Consider the following 26,156-nt stretch of genomic DNA (forward strand, 5'->3'; position numbering starts at 1 on the left):
GGTTTTAAGTTGTTTTTTAAAGAGTCGAAAGTCCTGGATATACCGTAATTCCAAGGGAAGGGAATTCCATGCCATAGCTGCTTTAACGGAGAGGGACTGACCCCCCAGCCGCGTCCTGCAGAAGCGGGGGATCGCCATCCGTCGTTGGGTGGCTGAGCGCAAAGATCTGCTGGGGACCTAGAAAGCAAAACGCTTCCTGATATACATTGGTCCAAGACCGTGCAGGGCTCTATGAGCCAGAGTGAGGGCTTTAAATTGCACTCTGTGGGCCACAGGAAGACAATGCAGATCTCGTAAATGCTGTCTTACGCTTGATCTTCCAGAGATGTTAAACAGAATTCTAGCCGCGGCATTCTGTATGGTCTGCAGTTTTTTTAACAGATATCCAGGGATGCCAATGTACAAAGCATTGGCATAGTCAATGCGGGAGAGAATGAGCGCACGGGTGACCATTTCCTTGGCTGGCCTTGGAAGCATGGGGAAGAACCTTCTTAATGATTTAAGGGTGCCAAAGCAAACTCCGGTGAGTTTCTTGAATTGCACTGAACACCGAAGGTATTCTCCGAAACAGACCCCCAAGTTCTTTGCTGGATCGCCCACTAAGTTGGGTCAAGGGAAGTCTGGTGGCCACAAGGTTTCTCTAAAGGCAGGCGGAAGCTGACCATACAGAAGGACCTCCGACTTGTTCTCGTTGCATTTCAGTTGGGCACGTGTAAGCCACTTAAACATGGACGAGAGACATTTCTGGGCAGTTTCTGTCGACAGGTCGGAGTCCTTCCAGGTAAATAGGAGCGGGGTGTCATCGGCATAGGCTATTATATTTGCTCCCAGCTCCTCTGCCGGAAAAATCAAAGGAGTCAGATAGATATTAAAGATAAAGGGCTCAAGGTAGAACCCTGTGGGACTGCGGTAGACATTTTCCTGGCAGCCGATGAAAAAGGTGGCATCCAGACCTGCTGAGTGCGCTGTTCCAGAAAGGATTTCATCCAATCCCAGGCGGTGCCAATGATGCCAATGTTTGAAAACCGGGCGAGAAGTAATTGATGGGGCACCGTATCGAAGGCGGCAGAGAGGTCAAGCAAAAATCAAGGCCGCCCTGCCGCCCGCGTCCAGGCACTCCCTAATCGCCTCAGCCATTTCCACCAGTGCGGTCTCTGTGCTATATGACGCCCTAAAACCGGATTGCGCTGGGTGAAGAGCACCGGATGCTTCAACATAGGCCTCTAGCTGTCGAAAGCCCACCTTTTCACAAACCTTTGTCAGTGCCGGTAGGAGAGAGATGGGTCGATAACTAGCAAGTTTGAAAGGATCTAAAGAAGGTTTTTTTAAAATTGGCAAGAGCTTTGCCTGTTTCCAATTCAGAAGTACAATAGCAGTCTGTAAGTATAGATTAATAATCGGATTTATCTCTGGATAGACCACCTCAGCAAACCCGGCCAGAACTCTAGCTGGACATGGGTCTGTCGGGGTACCCAACTTAAGTGATTTGAGGATGGCCAATGTATCTGACCCAGCTATGGGCAGAAACTTCATAAATGGAGGAGCTGAGGTGGGGGGAGCTAGAAGGAGTAAATGAGAGGAATCCCTCTGCACCAGGGAACCCGTCCCTAGGCTATCTTGAATGTTTTGTATTTTTTCAATAAAGAAAGACAGCTTCTCACACCATTGAGATGAAACTGGAAGGGCCGTTTGTTCAAAGCAGGGTGCCAAAAAACTTCTAGACATGGAGAAAATGTTGTTATTAGTTTTAGTGTGTTTGGGTGTTAGTGTCTCCAAATGTCGCCCAGACCCATCGCCTCGAGGAACCCCTTCAACTGACCTCCCTTTCACGTGATGCTTGCCCCCGTGGGATGTTTGCTGGCTATATCTAGTTCCGTTGACACAGTGTCATTCATATCGCCTCCCAGGACCAGCCTGCCCTCCAGCAGTTGCAGCAATAAGGGACCCAGAACCTCCAGTGTGGCCGCCTGCAGGCCCAGGGGGAGTACACTGAACACAGGTTGAGTCTTTTCCCCTCCCATGTGCCGCTCACAGGTGTATATCTCCCCAGAGCATCTGTCCATACATTACTTTGGAGGAAGGGGAACGCACGTCTAGTCAGAATTCCCACTTCTCTGAAACCAGAGGTGTACCCTGCGTGTGCTATCAGAGTGTAGCCGTATCTATCTAGTGCCTTGCAATAATTACCTTTAATATATGTCTTCTGCAAGAGAACCACATCAGGTGCATGTCGTTTAAGAAATTGCAACACTGTCGACTTTTTTAATTTGCCATTGAGACCAGAAACGTTCCAGGACCATATCTTCATTGAGGACTGGGTCCATCTATGGGCCGCCATCTTTTTATATGTTCTCTGTCAGTGCCCCTTCCCCCATATAGGCCCTTTTCTCAGTAGCAGACTTACTCGCACTCCTTTTATATATGTCTGTGATATCGTACTTAACTACAAATTAGACCCCCAAATCCACCCATTCCCCCACCCTGCTACCCTGCTTTTTAGGTTGTGGGAACCCCAACTCTCCAACCCGCAGAGCGCCTGTCGCCCCTGAACTTGCATGACAGTTCTAATAGATTGGGGGGTGCTCGACACAACGGGCCCAAAGTCAATAAACTCTGTTCCACCCCCTCCCTTCCAAGCCCATTCCCAGCTGGTAGCCAAGTACCATTGGAGTAGTAGCCGCTGGGTTTTCTGGGCAGGTCTGTCCCAAAGTCCCATTACTTGTGTGAACCTCTCTGGTTTGCCATCAGGAGCAAAGTCAGAGGGGCCGATTCACAGAACTAACTTAAGACAAAATCCTAAACTTACTACTTTTGGTATTCACAGAAGTTAGGATTTTGTCTTAAGTTTGTCTTAAGACAAACTTAAGACAGACTTAAGACAGTCTTAAGACAGACTTAAGACAGACTTAAGACAAACTTAAGACAGACTTAAGACAGACTTAAGACAAACTTAAGACAAACTTAAGACAAAATCCTAACTTAAGTCTGTCTTAAGTCTGTCTTAAGTCTGTCTTAAGTTTGTCTTAAGTCAGTCTTAAATCTGTCTTAAGTCTGTCTTAAGACTGTCTTAAGTCTGTCTTAAGTTTGTCTTAAGACAAACTTAAGACAAAATCCTAACTTCTGTGAATACCAAAAGTAGTAAGTTTAGGATTTTGTCTTAAGTTAGTTCTGTGAATCGGGCCCAAATTGTTTCAGTCTTACCTCCGCTTCGGTCTCACCATTCACTATTCTTGTGCTGCTTCTGCCCTAGGTGAGCTAGCGGGTCTTAAGGATGGAGTCTGCTGGCCTCACCCCACTCCTGTCTTGCCAATTTCTTTAGAAAGTCCACTTCTCCAGTTTGGATCTTTGCCTTGTCCCCTGCCAATTGTGCGCCAACCCTCCAACAATTCCCAAGTTTCCTCAGGAGCTGCAAAGTGCCAGGTCTTCCCTATGGCTATCACCCGCAGTCGAGCTGGGAAGAGCATCATATATTTTAGGCCTCTAGATCTTAGTTCCTTTTTCACTGGTTCAAAGCTCCTTCTTCGTCGCTGTACTTGAAGAGTGAAATTCCGAAAATAACCTAATCCCGGTGTTTTCGTACTGCAAATCCCCTTTCGCTCTGGCAGCCAGTGGTATCGCATGTCTGTCTTAATGAATAAATATTCTGGCAATAATCGTGGGTGGCGGGGCTTCAGGTCTAGGAGGATTTATCGGTGCCCTATGCTCTCTCTCAATGGAAAAGAGCTTCGACAAGTGTGGGGGCTGCAGCTTGTTGATGATAAGATCTACTAGGAACAGATCAACACTGGGTTGCTCTCCTCTGGTGGGGGTGCTTCGGGCATCCCCACTACTCATATATTGTTCCTTCTCGCTCTCCCTTCTTGATCTTCCAGCCGCTCTGCCATATGCGATGCCTGCAGTGTCAGGGTGTGCACTTGTTCTTCGAGGCGCATTGTCTTTGACTGGAGCTGGGCAATGTGAGTCTCGGCCGTAGACACCTCTCATTCAATTTAGAAAGGTCTGCCCTGATCAGGGGGACCTCTGTGGACATTAAGTCTATTTTTTGCATTCATTGCGGGCTTTCTAATGAAATGAAATGGGGCATTTATAGAGCGCAAACTGTCGCTCCCAAAGGAGCCTCCTGGTGCTAAACAGATAACTGGCCAACTAATGAGGAGTTAGAGCCTAGATAAGGGCAAGAAAGGATTTATCACTTATTCCGTAGATCCAGGTCTTTAGAGCTTTCCTAAACAGTTTTTCTGATACCATCGTTCTCAGTTTATTAGGCATAAACTCCCAAGCTTTTACGCCTAATACTGTAGCAGTTTTCCTTCCCCTGGTTTTAAGTTTAAAACTGGGCAATTTAAGGAGGTTAGCAGATGTAGATCTAAGTATCCTCCCTGGAATGTATGGTGTAAATCTCCTAGAGAGATATTCTGGTCCGATTTGGCGGGTAGCTCTGAAGGTGATGACCAAGAGTTTGAATAGAATTCTCTTGTGTAGAGGCAGCCAATGAAGAGTTTTCAGAGCTTCAGATGCTGATGACCTACGTGGAAGTTTCAAAACAAGTCTAGCCGCTGCATGTTGTACTACCTGTAGTCTCTTCAGAGTTGGTTTATTAACCCCTGCTAGAAGGCTGTTACCGTAGTCTAGGCGTGAAAGTATTAACGCCACAGCCACTGTTTTCCTTGTAGCCAGCGGAATCAACTCAAATAATTTTTTCATGGTTTTATTCATGCCAAACCAAGTGCCCACCACCTTAAGGGTATGGTGTTTAAAGGAGAGAGAGGAGTCAAACCACACTCCCAGATTTTTGGCCCCTTCCACTGTGACAGGGGGGACTGCTGCCTATTCCGGCCACCAATCCTTCGGTTGAAAGGGATTGTCTTTCCCGATCAACAGGATTTCTGTCTTGTCTGTATTACAACAGAGAGGGTTGTTTTTCATCCATGTGATGACCGCCGTAAGACAGGCTTTAAAATTTGGCGCAGTTATCCATTTTGCTGGTTTGGACTGGGCCTGCACCTCTGGGCTTCCCCATCTTCCCAAGATTTCACAGTAAAGGGTCCTCCACTTACCCCCTCTTGCATTCTTCGTTTGTTGGGGCCCTCTTTCTTTAATTGCTTCCTGGTAGGATTCTTTCTGGTACGCCCTGTGCCCCTTCAGGGCACTTCCTCGCCGTAGTGTTGGTTATTTTGGTCACTGGGGATCTATACCTGGATCCCAGTCGCTGGTACTAATGTGCGGTACTTTGCTGACCCTATGGATTTGTCCAAGAAATTATAGAGGGTTTGGATATACGCCTGGGGTCTTTCTTGAGGGTCCTACATATGTTTGTGACTTATGAGTTCCTAATCCTTGTTGGGGCTGCACGCTGTTCCTCTGTGGGGCGGGAGTCTTGGATATTGTCCTCCGTGCTGGGTCCGTATCACCATCTGCGGTTGCCTTGATTCCCCAACGACCTCTCCTTTCCTCAGGCTCAATTAGGAATGAATACTAAGTGGCCCCCGGTGTTCTGCCCACCTCCTTCGTTGGCTCTCCGCTTCTCATCAATCTTATTGTATACTGTTGTAGCCCCCCACAGCAGCCGTCTTTCTCTGGACTCTGTCAGCTTTTCCCACCACAGGTCGTTGGGCTGCAGTCCGCTCCCTGGGCCTATATTTGAGTTAATCTGGGGCCCAGCTGTCTACACGGGAGCTTCCTTGCTAGTCTGGTGTGCGTGCGGCTTACGCCGCTTTAAACCCTTAGGTAGGTCGCCAGTCTTAGCTTCATGGAGGGAAAGGATTACAGGCAAGGATCGGGCGTCCTCGTTCCGCCTCCTGCTGTGGGGCAGAGTATGTCTCAAGCAGCCCCTTCGTCTCCGGGCCCAGCTTCAGGATACCTGTTAGTGATCCCCCCGGCGTCGCTCCTCACCATCTCTATGGGCCCCTCTCTCGCGGCCTTCACGCACGATGAGGCCCGCTATCCTCGTTATGCCTCCTGCGGTGGGGCCGTGTAGAGCGCAAGCAGCCCCCTCGTCCATGGGCTCATCTTCAGGACACGCGTTGGTGGGCCCCCCGGTGCTGCTCCTCACTGTCTTTTGGATCCCTCTCTCTCTGCCTTCATTCCGATCGTCGCCGCTGCTGCACATCGCCGCCCCGTCCCTTTTCAAATCCTGTCCGTGCCTGATCTGTGTGCTGGGTGGCTGGCTTGGCGACTCCGTTCTCTCCCAACTCGGCTCCAGCCTCTGCCTACCTTGGCTTTTATTCTGTTGTCTTCCTGGGACTCTCCTCTACTGTGCGCCAGCCAACAGCCGTCCGCGCGGATACCAGCGTCTGCACAGGAAGCTCGTGCGGAGTCAGATCGCGTTCCCTATGGCCACCGCCCAGGGCCAGGGCAGCTCCTTTCCCTTGTAGCCCCGTATTTGGGGGACAGTCAAGTCACCGATTGTGGCACCGGGTGGATGCCCCTCTGCTCGATGCGGTTCCCCAGAAAAACGTGGTCGTCAGGGGCCAGGAAAATTACGGATTTTTAGGCTTGGCCCAGAGAAAAATATTTTTGTATGAAGATTTTTTTCTGGATATTTTGTCCAAATACTGCCAAATTATTGTCTTTTAACACATTTATGACAGATTTTTTGATTCCCCCTGGCCATTTTCTCACTTATGTCCAAATTAAACGTTTGCTGAACATTACCTTCCAGGTCCATAACTCTGAACCTGCCCCCAATGCGGTCAAACTAGTGCTGTCCACCTTGAGAGACAGTACACACCTGGTCCGATGGCTAAACCAAGCGCATCTACAGAATTGGGAGCAATCCAGGGGCTGCCTCCAAAGTAAATGGGAATGGGACCGAGGCCGCTCACTGCTCGACTCAGAATGGCACCGTATTCTGTCATATCTGTATAAGATGTCCCACAATTCACGCTTTAGGTACATACAATTCAACATATTTAACGGAGCATAGCTCACACCTTGCATCTCCAAAATCTATCAGGGAGTCTCCTTACTTTGTCCTTGGTGTAGGTCCCCTAACGCAGACCTACCTCATATGTTATGGTCTTGTGGGGTGCTATAGGTTTATTGGACCAGGGTCATCGACCCCCTCCATCACATTACGGGCACCTTCTAACTGTCTCCTTGAAACACCTGATCCTAGGCCTTTTCCCTCGCCCACATTCATGAAGAGCTTCAACTAAATATTTGGACTTGACTCTTCTGTCTGTGAAGCGCCATATTAAAAAGAGATGGAAAAACCTTATACCACTGGTGATAAATTCGTGGGCACATACAGCCACCTCTTGGTTGACAGCTGAGAGTATTCATCTCCAAAGAGAAAAAAGGCTGGTCTATGCAAGCACCCCGTTGCTCAAGAATGGGACTCCCTGGTGGAGACGTATCCACAACCCATCAAAGATGAAACACTTCTCCCCCTGAACGTTCCATGGTTGTATTATTATTTCAAAATTCTTTACTATGTAGGTGCTAGATGGCCAGGAAGGTACTTGTGACTTACGATTGTGACATTACATTTTAAATCCGAGCTGCCATTTTAACTCAGGTGATGGGGTCCGTAACTCATTATGTTCCACAGTAGTAGTCCGTTAGGTGGGTGTTTATGATTTGGGGTGGGTGTGAAGATGGGTTAACTTCAGCAATAGAGTTGAAAAGAAAAAGGAAAAAGACATGTCTAATTCGTTATTGCCCCACATGGATACTACTATTGTGCAGAAGCTAACGTACAATGTAACCTGCTATGAAATATGCCAATAAAAGATAGTTTAAAATCAAATCTATGTACATATATAAATCTGTTACAATTTACCTTGTGATTGCCAGTTAGGCAGTCAATTTCAACCTCTGAACATCCAGCTCCGAAAATATAATAGGGCGTCACATGGCCTTCTCCAGTTTCCCAATTCATGCCAGAGTCATAGCCGCTGGAGGAAACAAAGAAGTTGTAACAATGTAGGTGGACAAAGGAATCCATACTTGATCAACCACAATACTCATTAAGAAGGCATATGCTACACACCATACTTTCCAAAGCAGGGACCCAAAACGGATTATGATGGAAGAAAAGACATTCGTGCAAATGCCTCCACTAGAGTTGTTGAATAGACCAATGGTTCCTTGTCTACCAGTAACCCTCAAATACTAATCCCAGTTATGCTTTTTCTCAAAATGCACATTTTCTTTGACCACAATGTAAAATCCCGCCATTTCCAATGAACCCCGACCCCACAAAAGAACACCAACTTGTTCATGCTATTGTATGTTTTGAAGTTTTTAATGGGATCAGTAGGATGTAGGGCTTCATATATATTTATTAATTTACCCGGGCTTTCTGATGAATCAGGCACATTAAGAAGAACAGCAGACACTCCTTTAATTGAGAGTGGATGGAGAAATTGCCAATGTCAATGACAAATTTGCATCTGATCCTGAGATTCGGGTAGACCTTTGCAAGTGGCTATCTATGCCAGTGCATGTGAAAGTTACCCATTTCAGAGAGAAACTCAATTGGTATGTCACGGCAAGGACGCTTAATTCAGGCTCCGCCATGAACCTGATTGTTCCTCCTTTCAGGAGAACCAACTGGGGTGGGAAGAGCTTTTTTAGGGCCACAGAGGTGCTCTGGAACAGCCTCCCATTGACACTAAAAGCTGCCCCCTCCCTACTTACTTTCAGAAAACCCTTAAAGACCTGGTTGTTCCCGCAGGAGTAACAGGCACCCAGCCACTGGCTAAACTCGCTCAGACAACTACTGCAACAACTTTTTATCGTGTTCCAACAGCGCCAAGACACCTTTATTAGTTGCACTTTATAAAGTATATAAATAAATAAATAAAATAAACCTTTTTACTCTATACTGTTTTGCTTGACATTTTATAAAGTGGAGCACTCTCTTCTTTTCTACTCTATGTTAAGATTCTCCTCTCTTCTTGTCTGCTTAGTTAACACATCTATTATTTTTTAATTATTATTTTTACTCACCGCTTTCTTATTGTACCCTATTGTACCCATGTCTACTATGTTCTAATCTTTATTACTGCATTCCAGTGTGTTCTATTCTAATGCTTTCTCCTTTGCTCTTTTTTGCTTCATACATTTTAGTATATTCTGTTTACTTTGATTCGACCCTGCAATATTCTTTTTATTCCCACTACAAAGTGCTCTCTTCATTACAATTGTATTTTATTTTATTACTGACGCTAGATTTTCCTATGCTACCTTATTCTCATATTTTATATTATTTTAAACTCTACACTCTGGGCCTGATTGACATCACTGCGGGTTCGGGACTGACTGACCTCCAGTTGGAAGTCCCGCCGCTGCCATTACCATGCGACCGCACATGGTGCAGTCGCATACTCCCATTTTTCTATAGGAGCTTGTGCCCTTAAACCGGCCGTTGCCACAAGCACCATTGGAGAAATGGGAGATTCTGTTAATCCTTGCACTGCGTGACTGGAATGCAGGGATTAACAGGGGGGCACGATAGGTGCCCCCTCGGCCCCCAACCAGTGGCCGTGTAGGAATGGGGGCTCTGCTAGGGGCTCCCAAAGTCACTTTCCGGAAAGCCCGACATGGAAAGCCTGTCGGAACTGACATTGTAATCCCGACAGAGGAAACGCAGTTCGAAGGTATTACGCTGGGGCCTCCAACTGGCTGACAGGCTCCTTGAGCTTGGGCTCGGCCCGTCAGAATGGAACAGAAATGAAACCAGAGATGTCGGTCGTAAAGCCTCCGACCTGTGGTTGGAGGCTTTCCGAACTACATCATAATCGACCCCTATACATTCAGTGTTATTCTGCACTACTTGTATAATGTACTTTAATCTAAACTTTCTCATTTAATTCATATTTATTAAATTCTTTTCAGTTCTGCACTCGTCATGTCTCTCCTCTTTTCTTCGCAACTACTACATGCCAGTATTTAAATACAGCACCAACAAATGCAGGGTGGTACATTTTTCTACTCTCCGTCCTTGCCAGGTCTCAAAAGTAAATATTTTGTCAGAAGTCACCACAAGACAGCTGCTGAGTAAACATTGGACACAGATTGCTACCGCAAGTTTTACAAAACATTGCTAGATACTTTAAAAAACAACTTTTGAGAACAGTAGAAAATCTGCTGAGCCTGTAGTAGTATTTCATGAAATCAAACTGATTAAAGTCTGTTGCCAGTAAGAGTCCTTTATAAGTTGACTATGTGATATAGAAATCTCTGTGTAGCTTGAAGGCCACGGGTTAATATTGGCAGAGAAGTAACCCTTTCATCCTTCCAAGGTGGATATAATTGGAACCATTAGAATGTGTAATGAAGACAATTATATGTTTGTTGAACACATTGTTTAAATAGTTAATATTAGATTAGATTTCCTGTTCTGTGCATTCCTTTGTGTCAGTGGGAGGGAGATCGCTAACTTCACTGTCAATAAGTGCAGACACTGGAGAAACCAAAGCTACACGAATGAGGAACCTATAAAGCACAGCTATTGAAAGTTAAGGCCTCAAAGCACTACTTACCTCATGATCCTCCTTAATAAAAAGGGATGATGCCTGCCCCCTCACTGCCATTGTGATTGCTGCTCTAGGTTGCATGATTAAAAATGCACTGGCAAAGTCAACAGGTCTTGAGTTTGTTGCCAGCCTTTTGACTTTGTAAGGGCTTGTTTTGTCAACTTTATTGTCAGCCCCACAACTATAACAAAAACAAATTGGCTAAAAGGAAAAATATTTTTGGTCTCAAAAGCCATACATTGTCATAGTACTTCCAGGCAATGGAGGGAACTACTTTTGTCTGGATGTGCTCCTTGTGAAAGAACAAAATGCTGTCAATCACAGGGAAGTTAGTCAATGGCTGACCCGCTGTTCTTTGCTGTAGCATAAAGGAGAAATATGTGAATGATACAAAAACAGTCCAATGGAGAAAGAGGTCTGGCTAAAATCCGAAATGTGCATATAAATATTTCTGTAAAATTAAAAGCGCTTGGCTAACGCTAAACCCAGAAAAGAGGGGAAACTGGTGGTATTCCTTACTTGAAAAATCCAGTTGCTGAAAGACATATTTTAGAAGCAAAAGCAGCACCAATCTGAAATATAAAGCATTTTGTTCAATAAGTTTCTTTTTTGATGGAAAAATTTTAGTGTTTAGGAGAAAAAATCTAACACAAGGCAGTAATGCTTCAAAGATACAACAAATGAAAACAATTATTTGAATGTATATATGTATGTGAGTATGTATGTATGTGGTTTTTCTATAGTGCGACCCTAGCCAAAAGACAGCGACGAGTTGTACAGGGCCAAAGACAAGCTAAACGTCAATGAGTGATAGAAGGTGGCTGGTGTGTGGACTGTTAAGGAAGTTTGACGTAGTATTTTAAAAGAGGTGCCTCCTTCCTAATTTGGAGCAGGTTTGCGTGCAGTCCTAATGGGTATTGCGATGTTGTTCCAAATCCTAGGTACGTGGATTGAAAAGGCCTGCTGTCTTGCTTTTTCTTTTTACACTTCTAAGGATGCAGTCTTTTATTTTTACATTTTTATTTATAGAATTTTTCCAACAAAAACGAGGATCAACAGAAAGTGGGGAGGGGAACAAAATGTCAAAATAGAGCGTAAGCATTTGCGTCATCACTAACCCAAGATACATTATGTTCAGTAAAGGGCAAGTCTGTACATACAGAAAAAAATAATTCTGACAGTTCAAGTTACATTTAAAAGAACAGTAGGGGAGATCAAGAAGGGGCAGGAGATACAAGCTATGGGGAAGTGTGTTCCATCATAAAGATAAGCGTAGCATTATATATACTGGAAAAGACTCATCGTTGTAAAAGTGCATAAAAAAAAAAAACAACGTACAGGCTTATGTATGCATATGTACTGAAACGGAGCCAGGCTTAAGCACCACACAATCACTCCGTCCCCTCAGGATGAAGTAATAAATAAGACTGCAGTGGCTGCCAAATATTTTTGGGTCTGGAGGTAGGTGGTTGCAGTGTATCATACGTGATGCTAGTAGTGTCAAAATCCATTGTCCCGAATCCAAGCTTTCACCGTTGGGACTGTGGGTCCCCCCCAGGGTAGAGGGACCTGTCTCTTAGCGAGAGGCAGAGCAATGGTAGAGAACTGCCAAACTCCAGCAGCTGGTGGCTTAACATAGCCCAACAGTGCCAGCAGTGGGGTTGGTATATTTCAGATTCAGTCGCCTGGGAGAGATGACGAAAAAACGTACCCCCAATATGCCATTATTGGGGCGCAGTTCCATGCCAAGTGAGAAAAATCAGCATGCTCTGTTGCACATCTAGAGCAGCAATGTCATTTGGTGGGGTCCACCCTCACCAGTAGATGCGGTGTGTTGTATGCTCTATGCAAATATTTAAAACGTAGTAGTTTATGTTGATGATTGTTGGATATGAACAGAGGTTGCTCACAGCAATAAGCCTATGTCTTATCTGATAGGTGGTGACCCAGATCCCGCTCCCATGCTGCCCAAGCTCCCACCCCGACCGCCGGCCGAAGTTTCAGAGATAAATGATATAGTTAGGAGACCAAATGGGCACCACTAGATGATGTGATGACTAACGAGAGTGGGGGAAAATCCGCCAACTATGCTGGGGAAAATGGAAGTGTGGCGGGTATAGAATTCCGTAGTTTGTGCAGAATAAACCTGTCCATATAAGACACATCATGTCCTTCGTCTAGGGTTGCTACAGAGTGCAATTGCGCATCGCAATAGAGGTCGCCCAGAATGCATAGTCCACACAGTGCTAAGGTCCTTTTAGTTGGTGCTTCTGTGGTCGGGGACAGCTAAGTGTTATCCAAAAGTGATATGTGTGGAGAATAGAGAAAGTCGACATTCAAATATTCTCCTAACTTAACCCAGGCACATTATGTAGTTTGAAGTGTTTGTTTTTCTGCCAGTGTCCTAGGTAGGCAGCGAGGTACGACAGTGGAGACCGAACATGGGTGGGTCTGCGGCCATTCCGGTTTCAAGTATTGCAGCCTTGCGTCTGGGTGCCACCAATAGTATGCAAAATGTGCCGCTGCACCTAACTAGTACAAAGAAAAATCCGGGACGCCAAATATGGTAAGGCACTGCCAGCGTTTGCCAACTGATTTGCGGCTGCCCACCGGCCCTAGCCTAGTGAGCATACCGTGGAGAGTATAAAACATTGTAGTCGTGATTCGTGAGTGTTATGGGAATGTTGAGAAATAGGTATGAAAAACGGGGCAGCACCACCATTTTAATGATAGCAATTCTGCCAGCAATCGACTGAGGGAGTTTAATCCAATGATCAATTTGTGTTGATAGTCTATCAATTACCAGTCCGTATTTAAGATGGATAACCTCCACAGCATTACGGTGTAAAAAAAATGCCTAGGTACCAGGGTGATCCTCGCACCAACGCAGAGGAAAGTCTAAAGTGAAGGGAGCCGTGGTGTCTGTCAATGGAAATATTTCTGATTTGGTCCAGTTTATAACAAGTCCAGAGAACACCCCGAAGTGCACAATTTTGCAAAGAAGTGGAGGGAGATTCGTTTTGGGGTCCCTAACGAACAGCAATACGTCATCTGCATATAACGAAGCCAACAGAGGCCCACGGTGAAATCTTAGCCCGCATTGTAAATGGCGCTCCAGGAGATGACGCACAAGGGGGTCCATGGCGATAATGAACAGTAGTGGCGACAGAGGACAGCCTTGTCTGGTACCCTGTGAAAGTGTATATTGATCAGTGAGGTCACCATTCAATCGAAGCCAGGCCAATGGGTTCGTATACAGGAGGAGAATAAGATCAAAAAAACGTTTGGGAATTCCCAATTTCCGTAATGTGGCATATAAAAAAGACCATTTAGTGAATCAAATCCTGTTCAGCGTCTAACAATGTCGCTGCGGCGGAAAGTTCAGGAGTAATTTGGTTAATAATCGCACACACTGTGCAAAGGTTAACAGATGTAGATCGATTTGGGACAAATCACAGTCTGGAACGGGGAAATTATCAGTAGGGAGAGGCGAGTTGCGAGAACCTTAGCCAGAGTTTTATAGTCCTGATTAAGCAAGGACAAGGGTCTGTAAAAGGCACACTGGCAAGTAGGCTTGCCCGGCTTAAGTAGAGGGAAATCATTGCTTCTCGCATCGTAGGAGGGAGAGATCTGCCCTTTAAAGATGCTGCATATACTTCCAACAGTCATGGAACCAATAAAGGCTTATAAGTCTTGTAAAATATGCCGGACAGCTGTCAGTGCCTGGGGACCAACAGTGCCAGCAGTGGGGTCGGTATATTTCCGATTCAGTTGCCTGGGAGAAATGACGTAAAAACTTCCCCCTAATATGCCAGTATTGGGGCGCAGTTCCATGCCAAGTGAGACAAGCATTTGCAATGCAATAGGTCTCGCAGTTACCCGAGTTTAAGCTATTGGCATTGTAAACGACAATGCCTTTTATTTATGTTGTTGCCATTTATCAGTGCTTTTTAGTCCTGACGAGGTGTTGGGGCGCTGCAGCACTTTGTGGATGGAAAGCACTGTTCTTGTGGGATTCTTTCCATATTGCAAACATTTGTCATGCAATAAAATTTAAAACGTGTCATGCTGCTGATCACACACCTTCCCCTCAGTTCCTAAATAGTTTTCCAAGCAATTTGTCAAACAATCTGTTATATACATTTGTCACAAACTGTCATGCAATCTGTCATCCTATGTTCGTAGGAGATTATTCAAACTATCCTACAAGCAGCCATTCATGTGATGACACATGCAGGCGTGTGGTGATCACACAAGCGGACATGGGAGCAGTCTTTCACGCAGGTAGCTGCAGCCTGGCACCCGTGATACCAACATAATACATGCACTCACCCCAGAAGCGGCTGATTTTCAGCCCCTGGTTGTAGTCTGTAGTCCTCATGACTTTCCTAAATTACAATTTGTTTTTGACACATCACCTTATTTCCACTCATAAGTCAATTACTTAATTACTTCGAAAATTCTTCTAGAAGCACTTTTTCTTTCGTCGAAAAGTATTTATTCGTACACCTGAATCACTGAAAAAGCTTGCTGGGATTGACCAAGAGCTCGATCTGACCAACTGCCCCGGAAACTGCCCTGTCTCCTGCCCCTAAGGTGACGTCCATGTGTATTCTGCTTGAGGAAGAGCTCGCCACGTGTGTTGAATACAGTGTGCAGGTCTCGTTTTCATGCTTTACGTCTTCTGAGATTCGCACTTCTCTTCCTTCCTCAAGTCGTTCGTGCCTCGGTTGCTATTGCCTGTCTATTGCCTAAGCTTGTTTATTATACGACCTATATCAGGTCTCCATCACTGGCTTCAGTGAAACGCCGGAGTCCAGAGCGACTATATTGCATGTCACCTGCCAGCTGAAAAAAAAAAACAATCATGTATTTCATGCTGTCAGAGGCTACACTGAGTTGTTGTTGAGCAGGGAGTTCAGTCGAAGAGTCTGTGTCTAATTTACAAGGCCTATCATCATCCTGAGCAGTTGTGTCTCACCCATCGACCTCATCCATACCCCACCTGGAGCCCTCTGTTCTGAAACCCAGCTGCCACCTCTGGTTCAAACTGTCTCGGCCCAGTGGTCTGTCAATTAAGTTTCTCGACCCTAATCTGTGGAATCATCTGCCACTACAATTGAGACAGTTTGAACAGTTTTCTTCTTTCAGAAAATCGCTGAAGACCCCTTTTCATTCTGCCAATTTAGTCTTCTGCTCAGTTCCTCAATGCGCCAGGAGGCCAGTTAATATATACTGTGCTCTATAAGAACAAGCATCGCGGCACCGACACTTTACTTATAACATCAAAAGTAAAGCGCGGGTGCCACGATTATACCAAAAGTAAAGAAAACAAGCGGCACTGAAAGCGATCGCGTCGCGATCGCTATTGTCAACAACTAGGGGTGCGCACGCACCACAGACGGAGGGGGGGTGAGGGAGCGCGGCAGCGACAGCAAGGCGAACGCGCGATACTGCGCATGCTGGCCACCGTCGGGAATGGGCGTTTCAAAGGCGGGATTCCGCCTTTGCCCAATCGCGTGCCATTTAAAAAAAAAACAACACGCGCAAGCCAATGTCAGACGGGCACTGCAACGCTAGGCGCAAGATCTAAAAAATCAGCTTGCTCTGATGCACATCTAGAGCAGCAATGTCATTTGGTGGGGTCCATCCTCGTCAGTAGATGTGGTGTGGTGTATGCTCTATGCAAATATTTAAAGCGTAGTAGTTTATGTCGATGATTGTAGGAACAGAGTTTGCTCATAGCAATAAGCTTATGTCTTATCTGATAGGGGGTGACTCAGATCCCGCTCCCATGCCGCCCAAGCTCCCACCCCGACCGCTGGCCGAAGTTTGAGACCATAGCCACCTCGGAAAGATAATCGCGAGGTACATCATCGGTGGGTGGGATCGAGTGGTATACAAGCGAGTGTAGTAGGAGAGAAAAGCAGCAGTGATGTCTTCACTCCGTTTGATCGACGGCCCATCATCTAATTGAAGTTGTGTAATAAAGGAGGATTGGTATTGGGGGCGAAGTAGCCTAGCTAATGTCCAACCCGGTCTTTCGCCCTCATTATATACCTATGCGTACTCACCGAGATAATTGATCTCACAGGTCAAGCAAGCTCTTGAAAGTCGCGAGGAGCGTCGCCCTATAGTGCATCAGAGGAGGGGGCGTCATCGGTCAGTGCTCGTGCATCGGGCTCCTTTAGCGCATTTTCAGTAGTCTTGAGCTCCCGGCATATAGAGTGCAGCACTCCAGCCTGTTTGGCAATACATATCCCTCTGATATAAGCTTTATAAGCCTCCCAAACTGAAGCATGACATAACACTGTACTGGTATTAAGCTGAAAGTACTCTACTATGGCATCTCTGACCTCACTTCTAAACACATCATCCAACAGGGTTTCTAATGGAAAGCGGCAGGGTACGCACAATCCCATGACGCTGTGGACGGAAAGGCTCAACAGTACCGGCGAATGGTCCGATAGGGTACGCGGGAGGTTCTCAATAGAAAGACCAGCTAGTAAACTCGGGGGAAAGGTCTATGCGCATCCAGGACCCGTGCTGAGCTGAGTAAAAAGAATATCCCCTATCAAGGGAGTGCTGAGCATGCCAAGCGTCCGCTAGGAGAAAGAACTGCAAAATAGTCGTGAGCGCTCTCACTGAATGGGGTTTAGTGATCTGCGCAGTGCCCGTCATGTTTAATTATGGGTCAAGTTAAAATTTAAATTGCCACCCCATAGAATAGTGTCTGCTGAAAGTTGGGAGATATGTGTGGATATATTAGGGAAGAACTCTGGTGAGTCTATATTTGGGGCATAAATGTTGACCAGGAGCAGGCTTTCAGTCCCCAGAGTGCCGGCCACTAACAGATAGCGACCTTCAGGGTCTGCAACCACCTCCCACACTTGGAATGGGACTTCTTTGTGGAGCAGGGTACACACCCCTCTGGAGAATTTACTATAATTTGAGAAGAATCGATTGTCTCCCCAGTTTAATGCAAACCGATTGGTGGAGTTCGGGCGTAGTGGGTCTCTTGTAGAAACGACACTTGGACAGCGTGTCTGGCTAGGTAGGACAACACCTACCTCCCCTTTTGTGGGTTGGAGAGCCCCCCCACATTCCAAGTCATACATTTCAACTCTAGCGCCTCATCTTGCTTAACTGGCAGTGTCATGTAGACCACTGATAGATGTGTGAACATGTAGTAATGTGTAGAATAGACATATGCATAGCTAACAGCATAATCAATGCCCTGTATGAAACAAACACTGAATATATAATACAAAATAACCCACAGACCCATCCCCCCACCCACAACGGATAACAAACCAACCAGTATCCAGTGAATCCCATCATTTCCCAATCAACCATTAGAAGAACTCCTTGGGGGGAGGCAACACTCAATGGAGACCATCAAAAGTCCATAACTTTGATGAGATCATGTGCAGCCAGTTATATCGCAGTGCTAGGAGGATGTAGTGGAAGTTCCAGCATAATACATCGGGAGAGCATGAGGTTAACCAGAAGACAGTCAGCGGGAGGGGCGGTGAACAGCCAAGTGGCAAAAAGGGGATACAGCGCCAATCAGTTTTCACGGTTCGGCAGAGTTTGAATGAGAGGAGGTAGCCGCTACCCTACCAGTAGGAAAGTCAGATTTGACTCGATGCTGCCTGCAACACTCTGCTGCCTCCGCAGGCGAATCGAAGACATGGATTTTGCCATTTAGGTGATTACGGAGCCGTGCTGGGTATAACATAGCATAACGGACGTTAACCTTCTGGAGCGTGCGTTTAATGCCCATGAATTTACAGCGGGCCTCCGGTACTAGAGGAGTAAAGTTCAGAAATAATGCAAATGTTATGCCCTGATGTTTGATAGTTTAACTGTCACGGGCCAGGTGAAGAGCGTCGTCCTGGTAATGGTAATTGAGGAGCCTTGCATTGATCAATCACAGAGGTGAGCGAGGTGCTGACATCGGGCAAATGATCTATGGGCACGCTCCACTGCAAATGTCGATAAAAAAGCCTCCCTGCCGTATAGATCCCCAAGGAGTCGCTCTACATAGGTACTCATGGGGCCTGTGTTGGTGGATTCCGCCACGCCAGCTATACGGATATTATAGTGGCGCGACATGCCTCCAAATCTTCCGGCTTAGCGGCAATCATCTTGAGAAGTTGCTCTCCTCTTTCAAGCCTCTTGGCAGTAGCAGGTTGGGCGTCCTCCAGCTCAGACAATTGCTGTTCAGCAGTTTCAATGTAGGTCGCATGTAGCTCAATACGACCATGCATGCCCTCCAGTCGAGCCGTCAATGTATCAAACTGTGCATCGATTGATTTGAAGCCTGCCGCAATTCCGCCATGATGGCCGCAGCTCCATCTATGGGTGGGGGACTTCCTTTCCCAAATGAAGTGGGGGGTCGCTGCAGGAGGAACCATAGCTCTCCTCACGTCAAGGTGTTTTGGTTGCGTCAAAGGAGAGCTGGCGCTGCTTAGGGTTACTGCGTATTATCTTGTGGCGGGGAAGTGCAGCGGCGTGAAGAAAGGCAAATATCAAGAAGGGGTGGGGGGGGGGGTAGCATACCAATACAGCGCCACTAGTGGAGGCCGGTAAGCAGACTCTAAACCCCCTTAGAAAGCCGTGTGCTCCCCACGGATCGGCGGCAGTTCAGCACTAGGAGTAGCTACCTGAGAAGGTACAGTACGCTAGAGGCCTGTGCTGCAGGAGTATAGTACTAGTGAGATGTTGAGTAATGGCCCAGGTATTTGCTCACTGGAGCTCGAAGTCTCAGGGGACCCTCAGCCTCAGACCAGTATATTGGGCATATGAATAGTATCACTCAGGTGAGAGTCACGATGCATTCTGAACATTTGGCGGGCGGTGTAAGTAATCCTCCGCAAATGGCACAAGGAGATGTGTTTGTTGCGCGGTGCGCATCGTCGCTGCACCTCTCAAAGCATGCCGAGCATGAGTCCCAACCGAGCCAAGAAGGGAGGCAGCATAATTAGGGAATGCGAACACTCACCGCCACAGCTCGTTGTCAAATGCACTATAGTGCAGGGCATGTGCCCCCAGTTGCTGTGAGGATCCCTGAGCCCATGCCGAGCTTCAGGGCTGTAGAGAATCCCTGGCCTCAGTTCCAGCGCCGTGGCCTCGCAAGCCTGCGGCCCTGCCCTCAGGCTCACCCATGACCCCTGTCATCGCAGGGCCTCTGAGGGCCGCATCAGGCCGCAGACAGTGAAGGCCTTTCGTCTCTCCATCAGTGCTCAGCCGGTTACGCACCGGTCCAAGTCTCTCTGCAGGCCAGGGGACATATCCTCACCCAGCAGCAGCCGCAAGGACACCTGTGAAGTGGAGAGAGGCTGCATTTATGATGCAGCGGCTCCCGAGCTTCACAGTCGAGCGGCCATCTTGGTGCTCGACCTGGCAACGCCCCCCCTTAGTATGCAGTCTGATGGTGTCATGGCTGGGGGGGTGCCCAGAACCACAAGAGATTGTGAGCTTGTCTGCAAGATAAGCAGGAGTCCTGGTGGTGAGGGTTTAGCATACCATACGATGAGCGGGTTTTAATGATGGTGCGGATCGACAAGGGGAATCAATGGAGTTTCATTGGGAAGGGGGTGATGTGAACATACTTCTTGAGGCCTGAAAGTGACATTTTGTGGCGTTCGGGATGTCCTTAAGGGGTGTCAGTTTGGAGTTTGGGAGGCCATTCTAAAATCAACAATGTCCGACTTCAGCCTCCAGAAAGACTGCATATGCCTCTCTTTACGCTTTGCATTAGCATGAGGTAACTTCATTGTCATATCAGTTTATCTACACAGGCAAAGTGTAGATCAGCCTTGAATAATAGTTGATTGTTCTTGAAAGAAAATTATTGAAAACCTTTGATGGGCGTGTTATTTTTATTTTCTGTTCTCATATTGTGTGTCTTTGTGAGTCAATGCTTTTCTGCCAAATGCTAGTTTTCACTGACCATCATCAGGAAGTGTGAACCCAATTAATCTTGAGGCTTAGTCTCTGGGTTTCTTGTTTTTTCATTAAGATGGGGTGGGTCTGTAAAATGATTAAACCATGCTGCTCCTTGCCTTTTGAGTGTGTTTTCACTTCACATTCACTGTTCATTTTCTAATTACTCAGGGTGCAATATGCATCTGCTGACTATATCCTGTCATTCCAGAGATCTATTTTCTCTGGGAAATGCGATGCATTGGATGCAAAAACATCCTAGCAGTATGGACGAATGCCAGGTGACTGCTTTTAGCATCTGCAGATTTATTCTCAACTGTCGGTGTATAAGTGGAACAGCTGGGTCAGGGGATAGCTGTGTCAGCTTTCTAAGAAAAGTATTTCACAAATGGATTGTAACTCGCCAGTGACTTTAGAGAAGTGTAGAGAGGTGTCATTTCTTAACATTATAATATAAGTTCAAGTGACCAGTCACAAAAAGGAGGGCTAAAATATAGAAAACCAAAGACTGGTGCATTCTGAAGAATTTGGAGAAAATATATGGCAGACATTAAAAGTCCAATACTTGAGGCCATTTGTAGTAAATCTCTGGACATCGAAAAGCCACTGTGGAGCTTCAGAGCCCATCATCATAACTAAGCCAAAGAATGTTGTTTTTGATCAAGTATAACATTATGCTTGAAGGGCAATTACTAACCATGAAGCCTCCGGAGATACAATGAGCAATGTAGTTCTATTTAATTTTGGGAAGTACCCACACTTTTCATTCATAGCCTTTGCTTTATTCACAAATGTAGAGAATATAATTTTGATCTGGTATCGCATCTGCCCATAACTTGGGATAACAAGAGACGTGATCTTCATTTCTCAACTTTCACGTTAAGCTTGCCCTATCTCATCTTCATGAGGTCAAGCTCTTTTCATTAGATACAATGACACTTACTCAGTTATTACACTCCTCTTCATTGACTACTTACCCACTCTTCCCACTTGCCCGTGGGGTTGCTGCTAATGATAGGTTGAAGACGCTCAAAGAGAGTTTCACAGGCTGACTGATGGAAGAGAATGGTTGAGATATATTAGGAGACCCTTTTTTTGCACCAAATACTTCTACATACAGGGTTAAATGACATCAGCCCATTTTATAAAGTGTGGATTCGTCTGGTCTACCTTTTCACAGCAAAAGCTGCAAAGCAAGGTATGCTCTGCAACAAGATTAATACTGTACTTGGGAGGCCAAACTACTGATTGCCAGCCAAAAGCGATATATCAATTGAAGATTCTGCCTTTGGCTCCCAAAGCCCTCCAGAGCAGGTCCCTCATATTTATGTCAGAACATATAACCCTCCTTACCAATAACAGATCCCTCTGATGTTCCAAAATGCATTGAACCACCCCATCTCTAAACTACGACTCCTCTAATAATAGTAAGGAATGTGAAATAGCAGGATTCCTTCTCTGGAAGCTGACTCCCCCAATGGATAGAAACATCAGTGACTTACTGTAATTCAGAAAGGAGCTGTAAACCTGTGAGAGGGATCTTTGACATAATACATTTTGCATCTCTTTGCTTCCTGTATCTTATTTGGCTCTCTGAGCCTTCTGTTTTATGTTCTCCATGTAAATACCCTGAATATATAAAACATATGATCCTCTTCACCTCTCCATTCTCTCAGTGATGCCTTCATCCAGCGACCTTATTTTTTTAACCCTGCTGTGGGTATGTTCTGCCACAAAGCATTGTCTGACTTGATTTACTTAGGGGCATATGTATCAAATACCGTTATTGCGATTCTCAAATAGTGATTTTTAGGGAATCGCTACTTGAGAATCGCAAAACGGTATGTAATAAAACAATTCACAAATAATTTGCGATTCCTTGGCATTCCTTAATTGTTGATTAGCAAATTGCGAATCGCAATTAAGGAATACCTTCCCATTCATTCCTATGGGATATGAGGCCCACAGGAATGAATGGGAAGACATTCTCAATTTGCGATTCGCAATTAGAGAATCGCAAAATGAGACTGCAATTTCGAAGGTGCCAGGGTGTCAAAAGGACACCCTGTTGCACCCCTGAAATATGCATGTGTGCACATGTGGCGCATGGCAATTTGAAAAATACTAAAAAGTGCATTTTTCAAAGAAATCGCAAATTACCACCAACTTGAAGTTGGTGGTAATTTGCGATTCCCTAAGGCCAAATCACACTTTTTCTGTGCTTCATACATGCATTTAAGGAATCGCAATTTGCAATTCCTTAAATGCAATCGCAAAATAGAGAATCACAAATTTTGCGATTCTCTAATTTGCAATGCCCTTTTGGGATGATACATCCCAAAAGGCCTTTTTCCATTCGGCCCGTTTGCGAATGGGAAAAGGGCTCGATACATATGCCCCCAGTGGACTTCGTTGTGTAACATATACATATATTTATTTTATTTTTTAGAAAATCCCATTGTCTGTCATCACTGCCAGATAGTCATTAGCAGTTCTTGGTAACTGTGCAGACCCTCAGCAAGCACCCCGTTGTTTATCTCCCATCATTTTTCTATGTGTGCTCAATACTCTAGAGCAACCCATATTCATAAAGGAATTATTTACTTGCTTTTCTTGAAGTGTCCGACCATAGCTATAAATAATAAAAGCATACCAGTCACTTCATTGGCAAGCAGGTAGCAGGTCTGTCTAAAGCTCCTCACCATAACACTACGCAGAGGAAACTTCATCATTAGTAAAAAGCAGATAATGTTTTCCTTTAACATACATTATTGAAAATGTTAAAAGGAAAAGCATTTTGCTCTTTCCTCTACCCATAAGCTTACTTCACCTGACAGTTCAAAAGGCCTGGTCCAGTGGCAGCTGCCGCAAAATTTAAGTGGGGGGGGGGGGGGGGGAGGGTGGGGGAAACGGAACAAGGGAAATAATTATAATAAAATGTAAAAAACATACCAGTTCCGCCGCTGCCGGCAGCCTCGGTGCTCCTCTTCTTCCTGATGGAGTTCCAGCAGTCCCTGGGACACGAGCACAGACTCCCCACCCAATCCTGGAGCTGTTCTCAATAGCATGAGAGCAGCGCCAGGATTGGTCTGAGCAGCTAGCTTTGCCGCTCAAACAGTGCCTGGGAGTCTGTGCTGTTTTCTCCAACCCGGCAGTGCAACACAGCTGGGTTGGAGAAACCTAAGTGTGCATGACGGTTTGGCCGCCCAAAGATGGCCAACAAAATGGTCATGCGCACTTAAGTTGTGCACTACACCTGCCCTGCTGGCTGAGCCTGTGATGACAGCCAAGCCGCGCCCGACTTGGCTGGCTTTAGATGGAAACAGGAATAATAAAATGATAATAAAACCAATTTATTATCATTTTATGTTTCCTGTTTCCCTCAGCTGGCTCACAGCAGCGGGGGAGATGCTCCTCCGCCATAGCGGATGAGCCTCTGCTGGCCTGGTCATGACTGCTATAATTCACATTTGCATGCTTGCATCTCACTGTGATGCACTCGTATTTAAACAAACATTCAATTAACCCATTCCCCACCCAAACTACTTTCCTCTCCAGATGTGCAGGTTGTGATTTTTAACTCGCAGTTTATGGCTCAAGGTTGCCCCGAGGTGTTTCCAGCTGCGGGCCTAGCGCTGGCCAAGATTGCTAGGGGCCATGCGGTGCTATGCCTCACCTACCTGGCAGTGCCAATAAGAACGGCAGTAATAGGGAGTGGAGTGGGGGTTCTGGGATGGGATAGCAGGATGACAAATGGGGGATTCTGAGCGGAGCTGAGAAGGTTTCTGAGGGGAACTATTAGGGACTAGAGGGGAGATTATAGGGATATAAGGAGTGAACACAAAGCCCAAAGGCAGATGACACCGGGTAGAGACTGAGGCCTCAAAGGCAGCTTGACAGATGGGGCAAGGAGCACTTGTACTCACTGCTTTTGGCTCATGGCTTTAATGGTGTTTCTCCCAGAGGTGTCTCTTGGCTGCAGCTGGTGAAGGAAGGCGGGAAATACAAGCCCAGCACATGCCAAAGGAAGCAGTACTTGACCTCATCGAATAATCCGAGCTCTGGTAGTAGGTGAGTAGAAACTGGATGACCACTCTGAGAGAGAAGTCTGAGGGCCGGCTGCGGAGGATAGAGATCCGAAGGAAGAGCTGGAGGCAAAAGCTTTCAGCAACGGTGAGGGGGGACATGTGAAAATCCTGCCTCTTATTCTCATGGGCTAACAGTATCAAGGGTCGGTCAGTCAGAGGAGGAGTTGGGATCCTAGAAGGATGTTCTTAACTATGTAACAGATCCGGGCGAGCTGAGTACTTGACCGAAGCCCTGGAAAAACTACTTTAGGCTGCTTTTGGCAGCGCCTGATAGCCCTCACCTCTGCCTCACAGACACGCACTGTGCATGAAGGATTTGACGATATTGAAGTCGTCCACTTCGCAAGCACAGCGTTTGTACCCGGCTGTGCTGCACTGCTACTTCCAGACTAGACGGTAGTGCCTCAGACCAATCTTTCAATCTCCTACCTCCAGGATTGGTGGGGCTCCGCCCCTTACACCCTCATGCAGGAACTGTCCCTGGTTCAAAATACAACCCAGAATATTTGCAAAGGATAGATTCCTAGCTCTGCCAGAAAATCTCTTGTAGCATGTCAGCCGGTGCCACGCCGACCATCAGAATCTCAGTTTTAGAAAGGTTCATTTTAAACCCTTATTAATCTTTTGTCAGCCATCAACTGATCAGTAGATTCCAAACACCGACTATTCTAATTTTAGTATATTCTAAGATCATTAAAAATAAAGGCACAATGGTTGCCTCGGTACAGTGGGATGGTCTGACACTTGATGGAGGCCTAATTCGAATATCAGTTCTTTCTTCAAATGGTTGAAGCTGTCTAATCACTGCCGTTCTAGCAACTGGGCTCAACAGGGTAGCCTGGACAATGGTTTTAACTGAGAGGGTTGCACACCTTTGTTTTTATGAGTGCTACCACTGAGTCTTTCACTTTATTGAGAGCACTCCTAGTTTAAAATACTTTTTTTAATGTCCTTAAGAATTCTTCAAAATGCTTTGTTGCAATCAAAATGTTAAAGGGGACATCCAGTAATACATTTTAAAACGCGTTTGAGAAGTGGCGCACCTCAACAAATTAATACATCAAAGTGACTCGCTCTCTTTAAATCAGTATCCTTCTTTCCTTTTCAAAAACTTTCAATGATGATAGCCTTGTGGAGAATATTAGAAAGACCATGTTGCTTTGTTTTTAAATTTGCAGTTACAATGTGATGAGAGTAAGCTACCATATAAAGGGACTTGTATTCTGACTTAGAGAAAAACATAAATGTTGTAAATAAAGTGACATTTAAAAACAGAACGTTGTATCATATAGAGCAAATGAATCACCTTTACTGCCATTCCATAAACATCAGTTCCAATTGTTCCTCCGGACGGGCAGGAGTTCGGAACAGTGGTGGTACAAGTCTCACAAATGTAGACTTTAGATAGGGGTATCTTTAGCACCCGGCTGGCAATCTGTTGTGGGAATGAATAGTGAAAGCATATTTCAAAAATGCTGTGCAAACAAGCACAACTTATTCAGAAACCAAATTGACAAATATTTGTTACAGAGCTTCATGGCATGCCTTACATTTACACCAAACATCTTTTATGGTATTCGTAATGTTCAGCACTGGAGCAAATTTGGAGATGCCTAAGTCTATTTGATATGCA

The 26,156-nt window shown here is 45.8% G+C and overlaps 1 protein-coding gene across 2 annotated transcripts in view; it reads right to left on the reverse strand.

Annotated features, from left to right (window-relative positions):
* The window catches only part of AOX1 (aldehyde oxidase 1), a 542,538-nt gene that overhangs the window by 101,893 nt on the left and 414,489 nt on the right, over positions 1-26,156 (reverse strand). For both annotated transcript variants that reach the window (XM_085649034.1, XM_085649035.1), the window contains exons 28-31: positions 25,830-25,958; positions 21,413-21,487; positions 11,004-11,056; positions 7,784-7,898 (exon numbers count right to left, since the gene is read on the reverse strand). In XM_085649034.1, the coding sequence (XP_085505160.1) occupies positions 7,784-7,898; positions 11,004-11,056; positions 21,413-21,487; positions 25,830-25,958 (372 nt within the window). The remainder of the gene's footprint in view (positions 1-7,783; positions 7,899-11,003; positions 11,057-21,412; positions 21,488-25,829; positions 25,959-26,156) is intronic.

The sequence above is a fragment of the Triturus cristatus genome, chromosome 3_2 (genome assembly GCF_964204655.1).
Source record: "Triturus cristatus chromosome 3_2, aTriCri1.1, whole genome shotgun sequence".
In the NCBI taxonomy this organism is placed as follows: domain Eukaryota; kingdom Metazoa; phylum Chordata; class Amphibia; order Caudata; family Salamandridae; genus Triturus; species Triturus cristatus.